Here is a 24296-nt window from a genome sequence, read left to right as displayed (position 1 = left end):
TCGAGTTTGATCAAATTATAACCAGAATAAAGAAGGGGCTATTGCTGTTGTACCTTGTTTCAGAGACATATGTCCTTCAGGTGGATTTTGGTGCCCTTCTGAGTAAACATCGGAAGGAAAAAAAACAAATTTAACACAAATCATTCAGCTACCAAAGCATATTTATTCAAATATCCCAAATACTGGGTGGTTCTGACATGTTAAACAGTTTTGCTAAGTTTTGCTAAAGAAATAAACAACCTGGTCTGAAAAATTACTTTCCAATATTAAGTGACCCTTGGTGAATTTGTAAATATATATATATATATATATATATATATATATATATATATATATATAAATAAAACTCTGATGCTAAACATATTAGAGTGCTATGAGCTCACCGACAGCACCAGTGGCTGAGCTGAAGCTGAAGATTACTGAGCCCTGGATGACGTTTCCAGTGAGTACAGGAGCATTTACAGTTGCACCTGTTTTAGCATTCAGATCAACACAGACTGAAGTGTGAGAGGGGCTTATCATCTGCATCGACCCATCTGCCTTCTCCAGTTCATCAGCCGTAACTGCACTTGTTTGTCTCTTTGGTCTGTCATCATCTAATTCTAACTCATCCACTGCCTCTGGAACCGACTCCATATTGGCTACCTTGGTCTTGTCTCCACCTTATTTTTTCAATGCTGAAGTAAGCTTTTTTCTGGTAATGTGTGAGACCTTTGGTTCATTAGCTGCTGTGGGGAAATAATCAGAAGAATAACAAAGTGCAACAACAAACCAATGTGTTCACAATTTAAATAATGTGCTAAGACAGACCAGTTTACAATATCAAGCAGCAAGAGCTAGAAGCATATGTGACCATATTTGGCCGCACCCGCTCCTATGAGAAAAATAATAAGATCATACGAGAGGAGATGGCCTATATGACAAGTTGAGTTTGATGCACTTGATCTCATTTATGCACTTGTAACAATCCTATACACAACCAGATCTGATCCTTACTTTCTATTGAGTATACACTGTTAAAAATCGCTGTAAAAAACGGCCAAATTTTGACAGTAACATACTGTTTTTCATTAAAACAGTGCATTCTGGGTAATATTCATCGTTTTTGAGAAGGTAGCCTGCTGCTATATGTCGTAAATCAACAACGTTCAAAGTCGACATCAGCGGCTGTGTTTCAAATCACACCCTACACCCTCATTCACTATTCCCTACATGAGTTTACTAATATAGTCCACCTGACAGAGATAATTAAAACTAATGAGTGAATTCAGACACTGATCAACAGTTGCTGTTAACGAGTAGAATCACTGAAGAAAAGAGAAACAAGACAAACACAAGAACTACAACTGACTTCAGCCACAGCCTTAGATGAAATCAACTGAAGATTTAAACGATCAACAAACAGCTTTACCAACTTCACTCATTACTAACCAGACTGACTTTATTTCTATCAGATCAGAGATCAAAAGATCTTATTGAGAATTATAGAGATTTAGATGATAATGTTAGTTTCGTTTAGCATCACCACTGTGGAGATCAGTGTTTGCTTTAGTTGGGCTCCTGACCCTTGACTTTTGTACTTTAAATTTAGTTTAATTCCTGTATTTGTATCTTTATGGTACATCTGTTACAGCAATATTAATTTTGATGGACAAGTGATTATGGCTGTTTCTGTCAGGCATGATCTACTAGACTGTAAGTCGCACATTTTTTCATAGTTTGGCTGGTCCTGCGACTTATAGTCAGGTGCGACTTGTTTATCAAAATTAATTTGACATGAACCGAGAGAAATGAACCAAGATAAATGAACTAGGGATGCTCCGATCACGATCGGCCGATCGTTAATGCGCATCTCGTCAGTAAAGCCGGCTCTCTAATCAGCGTTTAATTCCATCAGGTGCGTGATTTCACATAGAGCAGCTGTTACTACACAGTGCCGTTGTTAACTGAGAAGATGGGCCAATAAACGCTGAAAATTAACGTGATTTGCGCATCTTCTCTATTAACAACGGCTCTGTGTAGTAACAGCTGCTCTATGTGAAATCAGCACCTGATGGAATTAACCGCTGATTAGAAAACCGGCTTTACTGACGAGATACGCATAACGATCGGCCGATCGTGATCGGAGCACCCCTAAAATGAACCAATAGAAAACATTACCGTGTACAGCCGCGAGAGGGCGCTCTATGCTGCTCACTGCTCCTGTAGTCTACACTGAAGACATAGAGCGCCCTCTCGCGGCTGGAGACGGTAATGTTTTCTCTTGGTTCTTTGTTCTAATATGCGACTTATAGTCCAGTGCGATATGTTTTTTCCTCATCATGACGTATTTTTGGACTGATGCGACTTATACTCAGGTGCGACTTATAGTTCGAAAAATACGGTACTTTAGTTGGGCTCTTGAACCGTGACTTTTCAACACTACATTTTTTTTTTTTTTTATCTGTGTTGTTTTTTTTTTTTTTTTTTGCATGTTGTAACTATGTGTCTTTGGAACTTGTTACAACAAAGAATTCAGCAAAAAAAATAAAAAAAAATAAATAATCCGTTATTGATGTTTATATATTGATATCCAGTGTCCCTTCTCTTATTGAATATTGATACAACAGCAAAAGAAGAACACTGCTGAGCCCTAAGTTAAATAAAGACTGTTAAGAAAATATTACTTGTAAAAAAAAAAAATCTTTGATATAATTTAGACAGACAAATCAAGAATCAGCGTATGAATCACAACAATGGTGACAATCCACAAAATAAACAGATCAGTTATGAACATCAAAAAAAAAAAAAAGTGGACATTTCAGCACCATAATTTATTCTTGCCGCAATGCACGCTGGGCAGCGCCGGCGCTATGGTGGGGCATTCGAGGGCCGTGCCCCCCCAGCGGTTATTGATGCCCCTCCTACAGGCCATGGCGTGGCCAAAGAAAAATATATATCGCTTTTAGTTATTATTTTAATATTAAATGTTCAAACTGTAACTTAAATTAAAGGGGGGGTGAAATGCTCGTTTTCACTCAATATCCTGTTAATCTTGAGTACCTATAGAGTAGTACTGCATCCTTCATAACTCCAAAAAGTCTTTAGTTTTATTATATTCATAAGAGAAAGATAGTCTGTACCGATTTTTCCCGGAAAAACACGAGCGCCTAGAGGCGTGACGTGTGGGCGGAGCTAAAGAATCACGAACGCGAGTAGGATTTTGTGTTGAGCGAGTCTGGAAGCTGTGACACAGATTCAGAGGCTGAAATTTAACAAGAGCAGTATCAGCAAAGGCTTCTCTATGTGGTAAGTACTGAAACTGTATATATTTGCTTAGCGGTTTTGGAAAATGACTAAGTTCCACTTTATGTCGTCTTTTTTTTTTTTTTTTTTTTTAAGCTGTACATGTGGAAAGTGCAGTTTGATAACAACATCGCATGTTGTTTACTTGATGTGCTTACGCGCTGATAGCTAAGTTAACAACACAGAGATATTTGAAGCAGTTTTACTCACCGCATGCGGTTCCAACACACGATCGTGATCCTTTTTCGTTGGGATTGCATTATCCTTAAGAAATAAACGATGTGCAAATCCAGCGTCAACCTGGGCCTTGTTTGTAAAACAAGCATCTTCGAAATGCAGGGAACAAACACAAACACTTGCACAGCTCCGTTGATGCTCTGTAAAAATAAACTCCATCCACTGGTCCCTTAATGCTGTTTCTCTTTTGGTAATCTGTGCAGGGTTGTCTTGCCCTGGCAACCAAAAACACACTCCTTTTGTGACATTTGGCGACGCTCTCGCTCTGATCAGTGAAGTCTGTAGTGCTCTCAGTGCTCTGCTATACGGGAGCGCGCGCTCTTCCGGCAGAAGTGCCTCAGGACCCATATAAGGAAATCCCGCTCCATCTAACGTCACACAGAGCCATACTCGAAAAAAACTTTTGGAACTTTTTGGAGTATTTTTGGAACAGAAATACTCCTTCAAACGTACAACTTAATTTTTGAAACTTTATCCATGTTTAGCATGGGAATCCAACTCTTTAACAGTGTAAAAAACTCAGTATGCATGAAATAGCATTTCACCCCCCCTTTAAATAAAACAAAAAGAATGGGAAAATGCATCATTTTGGTAGTTCATTGCACGTTACTAGGCTTCGTCATGGTGAATGCTTATTGGTCGCCGTCTTGCAGAGTAAACTTGTTACATTTGATTTGCAGCGCACGCGCAAAATCCATTTCAAGTTGAAAAACAGTTTGTCCATCTATATTATAGACAGTTGTTAGCAGCTAAAAAAAAAACATTAAAAAAACAATAAAAAAAAAACAAAAAAAAAACATTTGGATGTACGAATATGGATTAGACCTCCGCGGATTTGTCAATCAGCAGACAGATACTCCGGTCACGACCACCAGTACCACGGTCTGAGAGCCCAGCTGGCCCTTCTTTTGCGAATGCTAGCAAATGCACAAGCGAATGGAAAGACACAGTTACACAGTACTGTAGCAACACTCGTCGCCTGCAACTCTTCTGTTTGTGGGTTATAACTGCATTGGTGTTTTATACTTGGCTGTCTATAAAAATATATGGGTCATTTCTGCTTGGTGAGTGCATAAACTGCTGGGAGGTGTGTAACCCAGGTTAAAAACAAGTAATAGCATAAATAGCAGAATATACATTTATGTTTGTCCTTTATTTGTTTTGTTTAGAAAACGAGTCCTTTAGAGTATTTAAAGTCCTTGAAACCCTAAGAAAAAACGTTGTTTAAAGAAATTATTTTATTTGTTGAAGCGCACTTTTTCCATTTCCTTTATTTTATTTTATTTATTTTATAATTTGCATTCTATGCAAATCAAAAACTAAAAAATAAGTAAAAATTTAACTGATTTAACTGGTCCATAGGCAGACATTTGTGTGATGATGTCTAACTCGTTTTATGAAGAAAAAAGCCTTAAGTTTTCAGAAACATCTATACAAAAATACTTTGTCTGATGGGGACATTTTTTTTATGCCGTTTTTTCAAAGCTTGAAACTAATTCAGTGTTTTATTTTTGTCGTCGTAATTAGTATAAAAAATATATAGCTATTTATTGTAGGCCTATTTTATGTTTTTCTTTTTTATTTAGTCTATATTATATTTATATTATTATTTTCTGTCCTGTTCTGTTGTTAAGGCTATCTGTTCTTGGCCGGGTTTTCCGATAACGTTGTAGCCTAGCCTCTTTTAGCTCTTTTTAAAGCACTCTCTACGTGCAAGGTTATGAACTTTAGCCGCAATACCTCGCGCGTTTACCAAAAATGTAGGCTACTGAACTCATAGAACGCTACTACGTGCTACTTGATTCGCTGTCTATTCGCAAAGTGCTGAACTAGGCTATACTAACCTTATATGGAATCGTATTCTGAACGTTTAGCCTTACAATCGTCATCTATTGTGTATTAGGAATCAAGACAAGTAAAAATAAAATAAATTTATGATGACATTCTATATAGATAGATCATTGGAGCTAACATTCTATGGTAGAATGTCATTCTATAGATCATTGGAGCTAACTGACTCTTGCTGCATCCGGTCGGCAAAACATCAAATTCAGCGCTGCTGTTCCTTTTTTAGATAAAAACCCAAGTCCAAATCGTTAATTATCATTCTATATAGATCTTCCAGATTTAGGTCTGGATTTCCATGCTACTATGATGTTGCCAATGCGTCAACAAATATTTATGACAGTGCCCCCACGCCGATGATCCAATGCCCCTCCAGTAGATCTGCTCTGAAGCCGACTCTGATGCTGGGAGTCATGGATGAGTTTTGTCCTGTGCTGGTACCCAGCAAGAATTGCATCATTAACCGTTTGATTGTTACCGTTGTTGAGATTCATATGCTGATTGTGAATGTGTCTCTTTAAGTGTTGCTAACAATGCTGCTCAAAATAATTAAAACCCACATTTTTCTTAATTCTGTTCTGGTTACATTACTGTAATATTTTATAAAATTATGAAAAAAAAACATGTACAAATCACTCACATATTTCAACACCAATCCATACTTATAACTTTTAAGTCAGTGTAGTAGATCATGGACGACAGAAACAACCTCTTAACAACCTACATAATTATTGCTATTACCAATGCGTCAAAAAGACACAACTTTAGCAATCAAACAAAACTTAAAGTTTAACAGTCAAGGGTCAGGAACCCAACTAAAGCAATCACTGATCTCCACAATGTTAACATCAAATGAAACTAAAACATCATCATCTAAATCTCTGTAATTTTCAATAAGAGTTAACAGCAGCTGTTGATCAGTGTCTGAATTCACTCATTAGTTTTCATTATCTCTGTCAGGTGGACTATATTAGTAAACTCATGTAGGGAATAGTGAATGAGGGAGTATGGTGTGGTTTGAAACACAGACGCTGATGTCGACTTTGAACGTTGTTAATTTACGATATATAGCAGCAGGCATATTACCCTAGAATGCACCGTTTTAATGAAAAACAGTATGTTATCGTCGAAATTTGGCCGTTTTTACAGCGACTTTTAACAGTGATATACAAATGAGAATAGAAGCAGTTTTGCCAATATTATTGTTTACATGCAATTGTAGTATTTCGGCTGACGCAAACATGCTCAAGCGGACAGAAAGTCCAAAGTTTCACCTATATGCCCGTTCACACCAAGAACAATAAAATATAATCATAACTATATTAACGTCTACATGGTTATCGTTCTCGTAAGTGACCGTGAATTGGTTAAATTCGCAGGAAAATGAGATTAGGAAACCAAACGCATGTATCAAGAACCTGGTGGGCTTTCACATGCATTAGCGATACCAGCTGGGAATTAATAAACGCACGGTACATTACCTGTCCTGCTGATCTCTTGTACATCAGTTTCACTACGTGTCTTCCTCCCACCAAGCGGCAACCCATGGACTGTGTGAAAACATGGACATAGTGTCCGGGACCTCCAAGTTGGTATAGACCGGAGATCTTCAAAATGGGGCGTGAACTCCAAAACTGGGCAGAACCTACAAATTGGGGTGGGGTCTACTTTCGCAGAGCCTTTCACATGCCGGCTTCAGCCGATTATTACGGACTAATAAAACTTTCTTTTTTTTAAAACAATCTAAAATAAAAGATGCAATATAAATAAATGTTTTTCATGAGAGCAGAGCCCAAAGCTCATGGCCAGTGGTGTTTGGACCCAAGTCTGAACCTCTGCTTCATGATGTAAACGGTAATCACTCAGGAGCGTCCCAGCGGAGGGGAAATATTTTACTTTATGGCTTTATTAAAAGCAACGGGGCCGTCCAGGAACACGAAATTCGCAGGCTAGGAGGGGGTAGTGATGCCGGGTGTAACTAAAAAGGTTCCATTGAGCGGTGAGTCACATGTCGCATAATCTTCCCTTACGAAAAATAACCATGGTTTTATTATAGAGCTCGGGAAACTACGTCACTGCGCATTGCATTCTGGGTAGTCACGGCCATTTTTGGGGACATGCTTATCAGTAAAAGTGAAAGTGACATGACATACAGTCAAGTGTAAGATTACATATAAAGAAAAACTCAACAAGGAAGAGATACAGAATTGATCAATTTTGCCGTTTATTACTGTAACAGGTGGTATGCAATATGCATAAAAATGATAATGCAGGAGATGTGGTTCATGTATAGGTAACATTTAATGTAAGTCTGTCAAATCGATTAATCACATCCACAAAAAAAAGTTGTTTATATTACGTACATTTCTGTATATTTATATATATATATATATATATATATATATATATATATATATATATATATATATATATATATATATATATATAAATGCACATACATACGTGTGTATATATCAGACCAAAGGGACAATCCTTCTTTTCCTTCTTACTGCTGCTAACCAAGCCATGTGACGCCGCTTTGTTAACTCGGAGACCTGAGATCAAGGTGCGGTTTTCCAGCGGGGAAGCTGAAAAATCGCACTCCATTCAAATTATTTTTCCATGCCGGTCATGAGTTCAAGTATGGCAGTTAATTACACAACGAGGTTTTACCATTGTAACTTATTTTTTAGCTGTAGAGAGCAAACAAAACAGTCTATTATCAGTCCAATACAATACATACAGCAGCGTCAGTGTCCTAAAGTCCCAGAATGCATTGCGTTGCTGACGTCATGTTCCCAGACTTTATAGTAAAACTGTAGTAACCCATGGTTTTTTGGCGTGTTGACTACCATTTGTATAACCCACAGATTTACTACAAATACCATGGTTTAACTATAGTAACCATCGTTTTTTGGTTTTATTTGTAGTAAAACCATGGTTAATTTTCATAAGGGTTATTAACTGTTTATCTCCTGAACTGAAACTTTCTTTATCACACTATTCAGCGCCAATCCTGCCATTCAGTCAATTTCACTGGTTAAGGTAAGGTGTGGGGTAGGTTTAGGGGTTAGCATTTTTTGTTGCATATTTTAATAAACACTTTAACTGACACAACCAATAAAAACTTCAGAATCAGCTGTGGGGCGGAGTTTGCACTTAAGTGAATTGGGGGGCAAATTGTGCATGCATGTCATGCGCCTGTCTCTCTATAGAGCATCACAGTCCCGCCCACAGCTGGTGCTGGAAGTAAAAATTCAATGCAATTTCTTCATTGACATTTGGGAAATAAGCTATAAAAACGTAACCATACATGGTAGACTTAAAAACAGCTACGGCTGTACTAAGCGATAGTATATGCTCATATAAACGCAAAAGGATCATGGGGCACTAACCTTGTATTGATATAAATGCCTTTTATTCGCGATGTCTTGGCTAAGTACTTCATTACCCACAATCCTGAACAATCTCACAGTGATCCATCTGATTGGTGGAGCTTGTGTAACCGTCTGGTTAAACCCCGCGTAGGTCCGTGAAGACTGAAGATCATTAATAAAAAAATAAAATAAAAACCTGTGTTGCGTTTTTGCACAATAGACTTATCAGTGCAATCATGATCTCCTTGGCTGCCATGAGAGCTTTGCAGGGAGGTTGATAACTTAGCTAGGCTACTGTAGCCTTCATATGGTATGAGTCATATCAAGCATTTTATAATGCCACTGTCAAAACAATATTTAGCCTAGGCATACCTTTTTGTGCATTTACTGATCATTTGTGTAATGGCAACGACATGTGTTGACGACTGAGCGGTGATTGCAGTCAGGTACAAAGCACTGCACCGTGTAGCTGACGTTATCGTAAACCACTTTCACACACGCACACAATATATAAAATACACGATTATAAATATAAAAATCAATACACAATACCTATATAAAGCTATTTATTTACATGATTGTTAATTCACTACATTCACTATATAAAATAAAATTCACTGGAGAAAAAGTTCGCGCGAGCGACCATCATCAGATTTGGAAGTCGCTCAAAAGGCTCGTTCGCGGTTGTGGCTTCAGTCGAATTCAGTGAGGCGTGGTGGTTTATGGGATGAGTAGTTCCTGTGCTCAAAATTAAAATATGTACACAGTCTTGTACCTTTGACTTTTTTTGGATTTTCTCTTATTTTTTTTCACTCGAAATGATATGTTATATGTATGAGTTCAGCCATAGCTGGTTATCCTCACACATGCTCTAAAACTCTTTAAAGGGGGGGGGGGGGGTGAAATGCTATTTCATGCATACTGAGTTTTTTACACTGTTAAAGAGTTGGATTCCCATGCTAAACATCGACAAAGTTTAAAAAATTAAGTTGTACGTTTGAAGGAGTATTTCTGTTCCAAAAATACTCCTTCCGGTTTGTCACAAGTTTCAGAAAGTTTTTTTCGAGTATGGCTCTGTGTGACGTTAGATGGAGCGGAATTTCCTTATATGGGTCCTGAGGGCAAGTCTGCCGGAAGAGCACGCGCTCCCGTATAGCAGAGCACTGAGAGCACAACAGACTTCACTGATCAGAGCGAGAGCGTCGCCAAATGTCACAAAAGACGTGTGTTTTTGGTTGCCAGGGCAAGACAACCCTGCACAGATTACCAAAAAAAAAAAACAGCATTAAGGGACCAGTGGATGGAGTTTATTTTTAAAGAGCATCAACGGAGTTGTGCAAGTGTTTGTATTTGTTCCCAGCATTTCTAAAATGCTTGTTTTACAAACAAAGTCCAGTTTGACGATGGATTTGCATATCGTTTATTTCTTAAGGATGACGCAATCCCAACGAAAAAGGGTCACGATTGTGTGTTGGAACCATAGGCGGTGAGTAAAACTGCTTAAAATATCTCTGCCTCCTTGTTAGTGCGTCCGCCTCCCATTGGAGACCCGGGTTCGAGCCCCGCTCGGAGAGAGTCGTTGCTGCTGCTGCTCTCGTTCAGTTTCAGCCTTCACAGCTGTCACAGCTTCCAAACGCTCTCAACGCAAAAGCATACTGGCGCTTGTGATTCTTTAGCTCCGCCCACACGTCACGCCTCCAGGCGCTCATGTTTTTCCGGGAAAAATCGGTATTCTCTTATGAATATAATAAAACTAAATACTTTTTGGAGTTATGAAGGATGCAGTACTACTCTATAGGTACTCAAGATTAACAGGATATTGAGTGAAAACGAGCATTTCACCCCCCCTTTAAAACTTTTCTAAAACGCTTTTTTAAGTGGGTTTATGTTCGACACTAGGCTAACGTTACATAGTTTTGCTTCAGGTAGAATGATAAGGCTAATTATATATGCATTCCACTTTCTGAAACGTTAATAACGTTAATAATGAACATGATGTTAAAATAGCCTGCCTGTGATGAAATGCCGACTGCACACACGCACACATGCTTAGTCTTGGGATTCCACAACTTCCCTTGATCATCCTCACAACTTATTGCTTGTAGCCATTTTGTCATCCTTTCCGGCTCTGTATGTTTATTAGGAAGGATGTAGAACTTCAATAATAATAATAATAATTCTTTACATTTATATAGCGCTTTTTTTCTAGACACTCAAAGCGCTTACATAGTCAAGGGGTATCTCCTCATCCACCACCAGTGTGCAGCATCCACCTGGATGATGCGACGGCAGCCATAGTGCGCCAGAACGCCCACCACACACCAGCTTACTGATGGAGAGGAGACAGAGTGATGAAGCCAATCAGCGGATATGGGGATTGTTAGGAGGCCATGATGGTCAGAGGCCAATGGGCGAATTGGGCCAGGATGCCGAGGTCACACCTCTACTCTTTTACGAAAGACATCCTGGGATTTTTAATGACCACAGAGAGTCAGGACCTCGGTTTAACGTCTCATCCGAAGGACGGTGCTTGTTGACAGTATAGTGTCCCCATCACTACACTGGGGCGCTAGGACCCACACAGACCACAGGGTGAGCACCCCCTGCTGGTCTCACTAGCACCTCTTCCAGCAGCAACCTAGTTTTCTCAGGAGGTCTCCCATCCAGGTACTGACCAGGCTCAGCCCTGCTTAGCTTCAGTGGGCAACCGGTCTTGGGCTCCAGGGTGATATGGCTGCCGGCATAATTCAAAATTCATAATTTGTTCGTTTATTGGAGGCACAGAATACGACACAGCAACTTTTCGGCATGATTGTCCCGTGTATTTCAATTGTCGCCAAGGTAATGTTTTCCCCCACGGGCTAAATTCACATCACGTGACGGGGTGTTCCCGGGGGTGTTCCCAGACCAACCGTCTGTATCTATGGGAGGAAGCCATGCCCTATTTTGGAGCACCCACCCCGTTTTGGAGTTCCCGTCCCTATTTGGAGATCTCCAGGCTGCAGTTATGGTGCGTTAAGTCACGTCGTATAGATCGTATTTACGAGTTGAATGCACATGAGTTGAATGTTGAATGAGTTGGGGGCATGTCAGTGATTAACATGGCGGAAATATACAATGCTTTTCTATTTACAGCGCAGTAAGTTAATCGACGACGCATAATATGATGACATTAAAATAAAAGAATGCAACTTGTAACAATAAAGTTGGCAGTGGCTTCATAAATTAATTTAAAACGTTAAAAAACGAAGTATACCTAATGCACATTTCTTTGTTCTTCATTTTCTGAAACAATAGTGTAAGAACATTGCTGTATTTTTGTGTTATTAATTAAGAGAAAGTACTACGCCATCTTGTTCCGACGAAAGTGACTTCCCTCCTTGTGCGTACGAACTTCACAGGAGGACTTGAACGCACCATTATACCCTTCTCGAACAATAAATCTGAGTATGTCACCCTCTGCCTGTCATCAATATTTCAGTCTCTTTCTCGTGTTCACACACAGATGTCATCTTCAGGCTGCAGAACTAACCCGTAGACTCCTGCAGCACGTTTTTGAAGCTATATAGACCAAAATATATATATATATTTTTTGCTGTATAGTTGGTCATTTTAACATGGAGACTCTACTATACAGCAGGAAAATACATGTGTACAGCCTGGTTCAAAAATAATATTGGTCTGCTAATTTTGCCCCTCATGACAACTCATCCGTCTAAAATGCCCCCAAAATATTTTTTTTCTGGTTATTCTTTGAATTAAGACTCTTCTCACTGTAAATTTATCATTAATCTATTGCTATATCATGCTAAATTTTACATTCATAAGTGTACATTTTCAAAGAAAACTCCCTAGTTTTTTTTATTTTCAGAAAAGATTTTGATGTGTATGTAAACTCTTTAAGAAACTCTAATACAGTCTATTCATGGTGTAAGTCTTAAAAGCTAACATTTTCATCTGTGTTTCAGTGGTAGTCGTCCCTGACGGTTGGCTATCATTATAGCACTTAAGTGAAGTACAATATTTTGCTTTGGAGTATTGTTTACAACCCTCAATGTCTTCTGTTCTTACTTTGTATTTGTAATTGGTGTTCTTCTATTGCATAAAAAATACAGTCTAATCTTCCCACCAGCCTCTTTCTGACAGGAACTGCACTTTCGCTGTCGATCTGAAGGGGGCACCGATCTTCGATCATCACTTTCTTTCAAATATTGAACCTTTCTGCTTCATTCTGGCACAGTATATAGGTTGGCGAAATGGGAACCTTATATAATAGTGATGTATGTGATTGATGACTAAAGCAATATCTTAATCAGTCTAAATTATGACGATGAAAGAAGTATTCAAACACTTAAAATAAAATGTGAAACTTTATACTTTTGGAATTGTGTGTATAAATAAATAACAGACAACAGAAATGTAACCAAACACACCTCAAACAATCTTATTTCTCTAATACTGATTTAATCTAAAATAACATTAAGGCCACAGATTTAAAATCACAAAGCACGTGAGGAGGAGGAGCTGGAGTCCTAGTTTGGTGTGACTCAAGTTAAACCTGCATGTCCTCAGTCTTTCACGGTCTAACAGTTGTGTAGACGCATGTTTCCAGTCCGTCAGAAGTCCTGTCTGAATGATGTGCTGCTGTAAATCTGATGCTGGAGTAGTTGATTTCGACAGAGGGGCTGCTGGGTAATGTTGCTAGAGCATAAACAGAGTCGTCATGTTCAGCACATGCTGGAAGGACCAGACTATAGTCCGGATGATCAAGAGTGCTACAGATGTCTTCATAAACACAGTCTGCCTGAAGAGGAGAAAAACACATGAATAAAGAGTGGAGAAGATGATTAGAATCCACAAACGAGTGACTGCATGCGCACACGTGATGAAACTCACTTCTCTAGTTTCTCTCATATCTCCACCGGGCGGATTCTTACTCGGGCCATGGGCGACATCTGTGCACTGTGTTCCTGTTTTGTGACACAAGATTTTATGATTTGTGTCAAAAACCTTTCTTTTGACACAACCTGCAGCTTTGTGACACCGCAGTCCAGTTTGACTATGAAAATACTGTGATTCACTGAGGTGAATGAGAATAAAATGACTCTATATCAGGTGAACTGATGTGAGAAAGACATTTACCTTCTTTCTTTTGCCTCCATCTTAAGTATATGAAGAATGACAATCCAAACCCTGTCAGTATCCCTAAGACCATCACCATGATGATGATTGGTGTTAAACCTTGAAAACACACAAAAACATCCAATAAATGACTCCAAATGTCCTATATATATATGTAATAAACGTGATAAAAAAATGTCTCTGCACACTCTCTGTACCTGGTTGTGGTTTTGGTGACACTTCATTGTGAGAAAAAAACATTGACACTGAAGGAGATGTTGATGAAGGAGATGTTGATGATGTGACAGGTCTGCTGGAGGAGGTATCTTGTGTCTTTGCTTTGCTGGTGTGACATGAAGCTGTTGTGGTTGTTGTTGTTGGTTTAGGCGACGCACTCTCTGATGTGCCTGAATGCACAACAGCCCATGCAGTTATTTACAGATATGATTACAACAAAAATTGTGCTGTTTATATTTGTGACCCTGGAGCACAACTTTAGTTGCTTGGGTACATTTTTAGGAATAGCCAAAAAAAAAAACCTTGTGTGGGTCAAAATTATAATTTTTTATATATATATATATATATATATATATATATATATATATATATATATATATATATGCCAAAAAATCATTAGGACATTAAGTAAAGATAATGTTCCATGAAGATATTCAGGAAATGTCCTACTATACATATAAAAAAAAAAAAAAACAGACAAAAAATTTGATTGTTAATATGCATTGCTAAGAACTTTATTTGGAAATATTTAAAGGTGATTTTCTCAATATTTAGATACATTTTCAAACAGCTGTATCTCGGCCAAAAAATCATCCACTATCCCAACAACCCATACATCAATGGAAAGCTTGGAAAGGTTTCAGATGAAGTAAACATTTCAATTTCAAAAACTTATTATGAAAGCATTTCTGAATAAATGCACACAGTTTCATTTTTGCAGTCTTGTTGAGGCAAACGTTCATGTGACACATTGTACTTCCCCTGACACAGCTGTTAGCGACGCTTCACTAATGTCAAGGGTGTGAAGGAAATAGAGAGGCGTACGAGTGACCAGCCATGTGTGTTTAGCATGAACGTGTTATACTAAGAACGAATCATTATTTAGTTTTTTTATGTCCCTAAACATAATATAAAACCTGTTAATGTCATCTTACCAGCAGAAACGTTCAGGTCTATCACTGAGAGCCACTTGTTCTTGTGCTCTTGTCCTCTCTGTGCAGCTCCACACCAGTATATCCCAGAATCCTCTTCTGTCAGATTAGTGATGGTCACAGTAAAGACTCCTGCAGATTCATTATCACTCAGAGAGAAACGGCTGTTACTATTGGTCTCTGATGAAGCTTTTATAGCTGATTTCTCACAGACGGACGGGTCGCTTCTTTTGCAGATGAATTTAACATCATTCTTCAGTTCACTTTTATAATGGCAGGAAATATTCAGATGCTGTCCAGTCACAGCAGACACTCGGGACACTAAATCAGAGCATCAGTGAGATAATGAAGTACTTACAGTGACAGTATTAGCTGTTTACTGCTCTGAATAACATCAGCTCTTTCTGCTCTACGTTCACTGGCTGCTCTGATGATGTAATGAATGTGAAATGAAGAAGATCTTGACCTTTAGAGGCACTAAAGGTCAACAGATACCTCTTTGAAAAGTTGAGAGTAAGATTTTAAGTTGTGTAGGTTGTGTTGGTTTGTCTTTTGTATTAACTATATATCAAAGAAAGTGAATGTCATGTGACAGGAAGTGATGCGGGTCAGTATTATTGTTGGTGTCTCTGTGGTGTGAACACTGGCTCTTCAGCATCTGTAGAGGATATTGTGGTTTCTGTTATCTCACCTCTCTACATCTTTCAGCACGATACAGCTCTTTCATACACGCAAAGATCTTATATTACGAGTATACTAGATTTGTTCATTTAAATCATTCATTATTCACGTACATTGCCAATGATGAAGTATTTCACACATACATTTATATATATTCTGACTTACCATGTTTAATGTCCAGATGAACCTCTTTTGAGTCATCCAGTTTCAACAGCCCTGTCTTTATTCCACACCAGTACTGTCCTCGATCCTCTGTTCTCAGGTCAGTGAGGGTGACGGTGAAGATGTGAGCTGTTCTGTCGTCAGTCAGAGAGAATCTCTCATCTCCAGCTGATGATCCAGATTCAATAACTTTGTCTTTATTCAGTATTGGACATTCTCCTCTGCAGAGATACTTCTCATATTCTTTATATCTAGACTCATATGGACACTTTATCTCAACTGTTCCTCTTTCATGTGCTGTGAAAGTCAAGATCTCACTCGTCTCACATGCCACGACTATAAAAACATAGAGAGAAACATCTCAGTGCAAACATGGACCTGATTGAGAACAGACAGACTGTTAGAAAGACACAGAATAACTCTCACCTGACACGAGGAGCAGCAGGAGAAATATGAGTTGATCATCACAGATCTGGATCATTGTTTCATCTGTGTGCTGCTGCTCGGGTCTCTCTCTCTCTCTCTCTCTCTCTCTCTCTCTCTCTCTCTCTATGTCTCTCATTTGCTCCTCCTCTCTGTGAAATGCTCTATTTTTAACAAGAGCGCCCTCTGTCTTCATTTAATAAATTAAATCTTCCATTTATATTTATTCATTTAGCAGACACAGAAGAGATCAACGAATTTTTATTACACATTAACATGAATTAATATATATCAAGACAAGACAAGACAAGACACTGATCATAGTCAGGAGACATTAGGCATTGTCAAATGCAGAGGTGGGTAATCCAGGGGCCAAAGAGTAAAAGTCCTGCCATATTTTTGTTCCACCCATGAACTCAGCAGCTGATTTCATCAGAGGAAACAAGTCATTCCTTTCAAGTCACAAACTAGTCTTGAGACAAATCCCAAGTCATCAAACAGAGATGTAAACTAGTTGTGTACTCAAAGTTTGCTACTGTTATACTTAAAGTATACTTAAAAGTACATTTTAAATACTAGAAAGTGGGCCAATTTAGTCCCAAGGAGTTTTGAAAGAGTACACTTACAAGTATACTACTAGAACACTGATATATGTATACTTGCTATATAAAGTATAAAAATATACTTGAAGTTAACTTAAGTATACTTAATAAAATAAACGTATTTAAAGTATACTACTTTGTGGTAAGGGAAAAACAGCATACAGATGCATGTTCTTGCACATATATATATATATGTTTATAGTGGGGCAGCATGCTAAGTCTCTTAAAACTGTTTAGTTTATGGAAGATTATACATTTGTATAATAAAGCTAAGATTAATACTCTCCTAATTTATATAATACTAATTTAGCTGAGCCCTTCAAACAAAACAAACAAAAACAAGCCCCTCAATTTCATAACAGAACACATATTATACAGAAATCTCACATTTAAAGGTATTCGATGATTTGTTCATATTCATTTAATAGATGTTACTTCCAACAGGATGTTTTAAAACTCAAACCTGTAAGTAAATGCGGATGTCAATCTCAAATACTCATCATAGCCAAATAAATATTATTCCATATATATCATACTTAAAAGACAAAATAATAATATTAATAATAGTATCTACAAATCATGGATATAAAAATATTAGTAGTCCATCAGACTCAGATATGTAAGAGTTTAACTGTTAATCGGCCTGGTGTGCATGAATGCTTCAGTCTTTCTAACTGCATGTCTCCTGTCCGTCTGAAGTCCTGTCTGGATGGTCTGTAGTCTGAAATATGACGGTTGAACAGGTGTCGTGTTCATCAAATACAGGAAGACCCAAACCAGAGCTGTCTGTGCAAATAATCACTTCATAATGACAGACAGTATGAGTGGCCTGAAGAGAGTCACCGGAGTAAAAACACACTTGACATAAGCAAAGATAAGACGAAAAGAATCCACAAAGAAGTGTTTAGATCGACACATGACACTCACTTCTTTAGCGGACAGGTTATCAGCCAAAACATGAATGACGCCTCTCAGACGCACTCCTGTTTTGTGATTCCAGATTGAGTTAAAATATATTAAAGGCCTTTAATTTGACAAGATGTTAACGCCCAGTTATGAAAATGCTATAGTGTGGCAAATGAAAAGTAATCAAATATCCTGCATAATTCAATATTTTGTGTATGAGAGAGTGAAGACAGTGATACCTTCTTTATTTTGTCTGCATGATAAGTAAATGCAGACTAAGAATCCAAACGCCATCAATATCCCCATAACTGATGGCAAGATGAATGGTGTTAAACCTTGAAAAACAGACAAAAACATCCTATTTTAAAACTTTTAAACTTAAGAAACAAATGAATTCAGTCAGACACTTTGAGCAACAGAATGTATCGCACCTGTATGTGTTTTTGGTGACACTTCATTAGCAGACGATGAGAAAAACATTAACACTGAAGGTGATTTGGATGATGATGAAGATGATGATGAAGCTGTGATGAGTCTGCTGGAGGCAGTATCTTCTGTCGCTGGTTTACTGGTGTGACATGAAGCTCTAGATGTTGTTGGTTTAGGTGACACACTCTCTGATGTGTCTGAAGCACAAATAATCATTGGTTTAGTTTATGGTGTCACATTTACATAATCTTTAAATGATGACTTCTGTAGAAGAAGTTCTAGCAGTTCCTATAGTTGACAGCTAGAGGGGTTCACATGCAGTCGTTGGGAAAACTGTTGGGCGGGAGAACGTGGTGTTATTCTGTGCAGTCAACACTATGTTGTGTGTTCTGTATGCACAGACAGTGATTAATAATAATGACCACACTGCAGTCCTACATCCACATGATCTACATGACAGGCTGTAGTTTATGCAGTTATTGCAGATATGGTGGGAACAATAAATACTTAATGCTTTTTTTATATTCAATAGAAATAAATATACAAAGTTGTATTTTTACAGTCTTACATTGTGGCACAAGGTCGTGTGACTTGTGATGTTTCCCCTTGACTAAGCGGTTATTAATGTCTGGGGTGTGCTGGAAATATAGCGGCTATAAAGATTTGCTGATTTTACAATGAGATTCTGTTCTTAAAGGGATAGTTCACCCAAAAATCTAAATGATGTCATTAATAACTCACCCTCATGTCGTTCCAAACCAGTAAGACCTTTGTTCATCTTCTGAACACAGTTTAAGATATTTTAGATTTAGTCCGAGAGCTCTCAGTCCCTCCATTGAAACTGTGTGTACGGTCTACTGTCCATGTCCAGAAAGGTAAGAAAAACATCATCAAAGTAGTCCATGTGACATCAGAGGGTCAGGTAGAATATTTTGAAGCAAAGAAAATACATTTTGGTCCAAAAACAGCAAAAACAAGCCAGTTTTTTGTTTGTTATCTGGCTCGGCTCGGTGTTCATCTTCAGTTCACTCTTCACAGCAGTTCAGTCAGTGTACTGTTTGAGTAAATGAATTACTCTGGGATATTGGTTTATTTCTGACTCAAAGGAAGTGTCAGCCACATTAAAAAAGTTAAGTCATTTGTGGATTAATGCGTATTAGAGACGCGAACCGTTTAAAACTATTCAGTTCACTTTGGTGAACTGCTCAAGAAGATCGGGTTACAGCGAGTGATTCGTTCGCAAACCGGATATCACGAACGGAAGAGAAGACAATGATGAATAAAGTCGTACTTTTTGCTATTTTTGGATCAAAATGTATTTTCGATGCTTCAAAATATTCTACCTGACCCTCTGATGTCACATGGACTACTTTGATGATGTTTTTCTTACCTTTCTGGACATGGACAGTAGACCGTACACACAGTTTCAATGGAGGGACTGAGAGCTCTCGGACTAAATCTAAAATATCTTAAACTGTGTTCAGAAGATGAACAAAGGTCTTACTGGTTTGGAACGACATGAGGGCGAGTTATTAATGACATAATTTTGATTATTGGGTGAACTAACCCTTTAAATAAAACACAAAACTTGCTGATGTCATCTTACCAGCAGAAACGTTCAGGTCTATCACTGAGATCCACTTGTTCTTATGCTCTTGTCCTCTCTGTGCAGCTCCACACCAGTATCTCCCAGAATCCTCTTCTGTCAGATCAGTGATGATCACAGTAAAGACTCCTGCAGATTCATTATCACTCAGAGAGAAACGGCTGTTACTATTGGTCTCTGATGAAGCTCTGATAGCTGATTTCTCACAGACGGACGGGTCACTTCCTTTGCAGATGAATTTAACATCATTCTTCAGTTCACTTTTATAATGGCAGGAAATATTCAGATGCTGTCCAGTCACAGCAGACACTCGGGACACTAAATCAGAGCATCAGTGAGATAATGAAGTACTTACAGTGACAGTATTAGCTGTTTACTGCTCTGAATAACATCAGCTCTTTCTGCTCTACATTCACTGGCTGCTCTGATGATGTAATGAATGTGAAATGAAGAAGATCTTGACCTTTAGAGACACTAAAGGTCAACAGATACCTCTTTGAAAAGTTGAGAGTAAGATTTTAAGTTGTGTAGGTTGTGTTGGTTTGTCTTTTGTATTAACTATATATCAAAGAAAGTGAATGTCATGTGACAGGAAGTGATGCGGGTCAGTATTATTGTCGGTGTCTCTGTGGTGTGAACACTGGCTCTTCAGCATCTGTAGAGGATATTGTGGTTTCTGTTATCTCACCTCTCTATATCTTTCAGCACGATACAGCTCTTTCATACACGCAAAGATCTTATATTACGAGTATACTAGATTTGTTCATTTAAATCATTCATTATTCACGTACATTGCCAATGATGAAGTATTTCACACATACATTTATATATATATTCTGACTTACCATGTTTAATGTCCAGATGAACCTCTTTTGAGTCATCCAGTTTCAACAGCCCTGTCTTTATTCCACACCAGTACTGTCCTCGATCCTCTGTTCTCAGGTCAGTGATGGTGACGGTGAAGATGTGAGCTGTTCTGTCGTCAGTCAGAGAGAATCTCTCATCTCCAGCTGATGATCCAGATTCAATAACTTTGTCTTTATTCAGTATTGGACATTCTCCTCTGCAAAGATACTTCTCATATTCTTTATATCTAGACTCATATGGACACTTTATCTCAACTGTTCCTCTTTCATGTGCTGTGAAAGTCAAGATCTCTTTCGTCTCACATGACACGACTGTAAAAACATAGAGAGAAACATCTCAGTGCAAACACGGACCTGATTGAGAACAGACAGACTGTTAGAAAGACACAGAATAACTCTCACCTGACACGAGGAGCAGCAGGAGAAATATGAGTTGATCATCACAGATCTGGATCATTGTTTCATCTGTGTGCTGCTGCTGGTGTCTGTTAATGAAGAGCTGCTTAAGCTTCAAGCTCTCTCTCTCTCTCTCTCTCTCTCTCTCTCTCTATCTCTCTCTCATTTGCTCCTCCTCTCTATGATTTACAGAGTATTTGCAGCATGAGCTCCCTCTAGTGAGATCTTAGAATAGATTATGTGCTGCTTATTACACATAAACATGATTGAGTGAGTCTCTAATGAGAAGAACTACAATATATTTAATCATAGCCGGGAGACATCAGGCATCATTCATATTGTACAGTTTGTAACCTCATATGTGACCGCCTGGTGTCAGTGTGATCTAATAATGTCATTATGGCCCACAATGAGAGGCATTATCCAATATGACTTTGACATACTAAAAAAGGCACATTATTGATTCATTCAGCTGTTCTGGTAAAAATGACTTTTGGACCAAATATTGCTGTTAGATTATATCATGACCTCTGTCAGATATTACTGTGAGTTCACTTCTTTGCAATCCCTCCTCCCTTCTTACTCGCTCCTATCTACAGATGTTTCCTGCTATTGTTGGGTGTGAGTGTTTTAGTTTTCTCTCTTACTCCTCCCCTCCCTTTCCTTTTCCCTTGTTTTTCTCCCTCCTCCATCTGTGCTTTCTCTCTCTGTTTTATGTCCAGTGTTCGCTGAATATACACTTACCTCAGTTAAATCATTGTTTTGGCTTATACTCAACACATGTGTAATCTATCCTATTGGTTGAAAAGACCCTTATTTTATCCTATATAAACTCAGTGTAAAACAATAAAAGATTTGAAGTGAAGGTATACTCAGATTTTGTGTCTGTTGAAAACTGAGAAAACTTGTGGTGGTGGCGATGTAGAACGGGACCAGTTTTAATACTTAATAATTTAACAATTGCTTTATGGACCCTTGTTTAATTCAGTCTGCGTGTGGTGTCAGAAATAAAGCGAAACAAAAATACCATTCATATTTTATCCCTAAATGAGGATCCAAGTTAAGATCTTCAGCGAATGACTATATAATCATCTCAATGATGTACTCTTTAAAAGCCATTAAACTGACATTTGGCGAGTTTGATATTAAGGTAAAAAACTAATTTATTCAGATCTTGTAGATCACAACCTCATCTGGTTATGTTTCTTCTTCTTCTTCTTCTTCTTCTTCTTCTTCTTCTTCTTCTTCTTCTTCTTCTTCTTCTTCTTCTTCTTCTTCTTCTTCTTCTTCTTCTCCAGCATAACCAGCTTCTAGCATTACCGGCACTGACTGGACTGGATTGAGGATCAAGATGTATATATATATATATATATATATATATATATATATATATATATATATATATATACACACAAAACATTAAATAAACTAATACAATTCTAAAATAAAAATAAATAATAGTAATAATAAAACACACCTTTTTTATATTCTATATTCTTTTACTTAATTCACAGTCTTTTATAAACTTAATATCATCATTGTCAGCTGATTTCCCCAATAAACGATAAGGCAATATCTCTCGTTGTTATATTTTACACACTGAATTAATACATTTAACTGTTTCTTGCTTCCTCAGTTGGGTGCTTACCGATTCTGTTTAGCCTAATGTACTGTTTAGTCCAGTATGTCCAATTCTAAGACGTGTAATGATATTTCCTTCTCTTTGATTCCAACATCAACTCTTTGTTGATTATTATACAAATGTCTACCTGTTTCATGGTCATCCCAGTATAACCATCATATTGATTGTGTAAACAGTTATGTTCTAATGTATACTTTAGCTTCTGCTTAACTTAATGTAATATATAGATCTACTTTCTTTATTGTTAGAATTTGTTTAGCCAGAATATCCACTTTCTCATTTCCCTCAGGAAGCCAAATGAATTGTGTAGACATACCTTAACTTTCATTTCATACATCTTGCAGAATATTTTCGTTAATAAAATCCATCTTAACTGATGGCCTGCCAGATTTTATATTTTTAAGTGCTGAAAAACGATCAGATGCAGTGACAGTATTATGTATTTCTCTTCTATCCACCGGGCCAATAATATAGCCAGTAGCTCTGTAGCATATACTGATAAACGATTGGTTACTCTTTTCTTAATATTAAAATTCACACATTGGAATATATAATATATACAGGATCCTTGGATCCATCTGTAAATAACACCATTGACTGTGGGAGATGCTTCTCAAAATACTTCTGGACTATATACCACATCTGAAGTTGATTAGAATTGTCTTTCAGTTCCTGCAGTATACTAAGACTGCTCTTACTTCTGTGTTGGTCTGTGCTTTCCTTATGTCTGAATAAAAGAGTAAAAGAGTTTTACTTTCCAGGAAGTATGCTATTCTTTCTGTGACCATTCGTTGCATGCTATTATTGCTTGTGTCCATACTGAAGGAAGTTGTCCAGTATCCCAAATTTGGTTAAACATATTTAATACTATTTCTTGTCAGTTATCTGTCATATCTGACATATCTGTCTAATCAGAGTTTTATCATCAGTCATAGAAATTCTCTCTTCTGGGATCCATAAATCATTCTTTACTTCTGTCATGGTTGTAGAATGACTGCCCAACTTTTTGCAAAAGCTTTTTGCACTGTTTTTCACAATTATACACACAACTGATGATGACACGTCCTCCTGTGAGGGCCGACACAGGGTCAGCTGCATCACCCATGTGACCTGTCAATCAAAAATCACTTCCTCTTTTAATAAGTGCCTTATGATCAGATACTGAAGCAAACTTAAACATGCACAAATAAAGATAAATACTCACACAGACAGGATTTGATCTCATTAAAAAAACACATTCTGAACACAAAATCTGTACATTCTTGGGCAGCCACATTTTTCCATTGTGCTTGCTTTTGTGTCTCTATCTTGTGCCCCTAAATAGTTTTTATAAAACAAACAGCTCCACCTCTTCCCTTCCTCTTTACTAAATTCTTCTGACGCACTGTGATGAAATACAGTCCTGCTGTCAATGACTCTAGTTAAACCAAAGATACTGACCATGAGCATCTCCTGTCTGAAGCCTCTGCCACACAAATTAGTACACATTTACAGAGAAGAAATTGTCAGAAGAGCATAAAATAAAAAGGATGCTTACATCAATATGTGG

General features: G+C 37.8%; 2 protein-coding genes across 14 annotated transcripts in view; both read right to left on the bottom strand.

Annotated features, from left to right (window-relative positions):
* LOC128023088 (NACHT, LRR and PYD domains-containing protein 12) overlaps positions 1-6973 on the bottom strand; it is a 68165-nt gene extending 61192 nt beyond the window's left edge. For 2 of the 3 annotated variants that reach the window (XM_052610642.1, XM_052610653.1), the window contains exons 1-3: positions 6849-6973; positions 384-728; positions 54-98 (exon numbers count right to left, since the gene is read on the bottom strand). In XM_052610642.1, the coding sequence (XP_052466602.1) occupies positions 54-98; positions 384-636 (298 nt within the window). In that variant the 5' untranslated portion in view covers positions 637-728; positions 6849-6973. The remainder of the gene's footprint in view (positions 1-53; positions 99-383; positions 729-6848) is intronic. The other variant, XM_052610646.1, reaches the window with a different exon arrangement.
* A 6215-nt stretch (positions 6974-13188) lies between these two features.
* Positions 13189-21227, bottom strand: LOC128028068 (CMRF35-like molecule 1). 11 transcript variants are annotated; one of them, XM_052615763.1, is made up of 7 exons: positions 21112-21227; positions 20689-21021; positions 19844-20161; positions 14084-14272; positions 13887-13985; positions 13641-13714; positions 13189-13548 (listed from the first exon to the last, which is right to left on the bottom strand). In XM_052615763.1, exons 1-7 carry the CDS (start codon positions 21164-21166, stop codon positions 13321-13323), a joined length of 1296 nt encoding a protein of 431 aa, XP_052471723.1. In that variant the 5' UTR covers positions 21167-21227; the 3' UTR covers positions 13189-13320. The 11 variants fall into 11 exon arrangements, with proteins under 11 accessions (XP_052471723.1, XP_052471706.1, XP_052472073.1 ...); XM_052615746.1 differs by lacking the exon at positions 19844-20161 and adding an exon at positions 15038-15355; XM_052616113.1 differs by lacking the exon at positions 19844-20161 and adding an exon at positions 15038-15133.
* Positions 21228-24296: the final 3069 nt, after the last annotated feature.

Source organism: Carassius gibelio, chromosome A1 (genome assembly GCF_023724105.1).
Source record: "Carassius gibelio isolate Cgi1373 ecotype wild population from Czech Republic chromosome A1, carGib1.2-hapl.c, whole genome shotgun sequence".
NCBI classification, from domain to species: Eukaryota; Metazoa; Chordata; class Actinopteri; order Cypriniformes; family Cyprinidae; genus Carassius; species Carassius gibelio.
The sequence above is the reverse complement of the archived record's forward strand: the minus strand, read 5'-3'. Positions and strand labels throughout refer to the sequence as shown.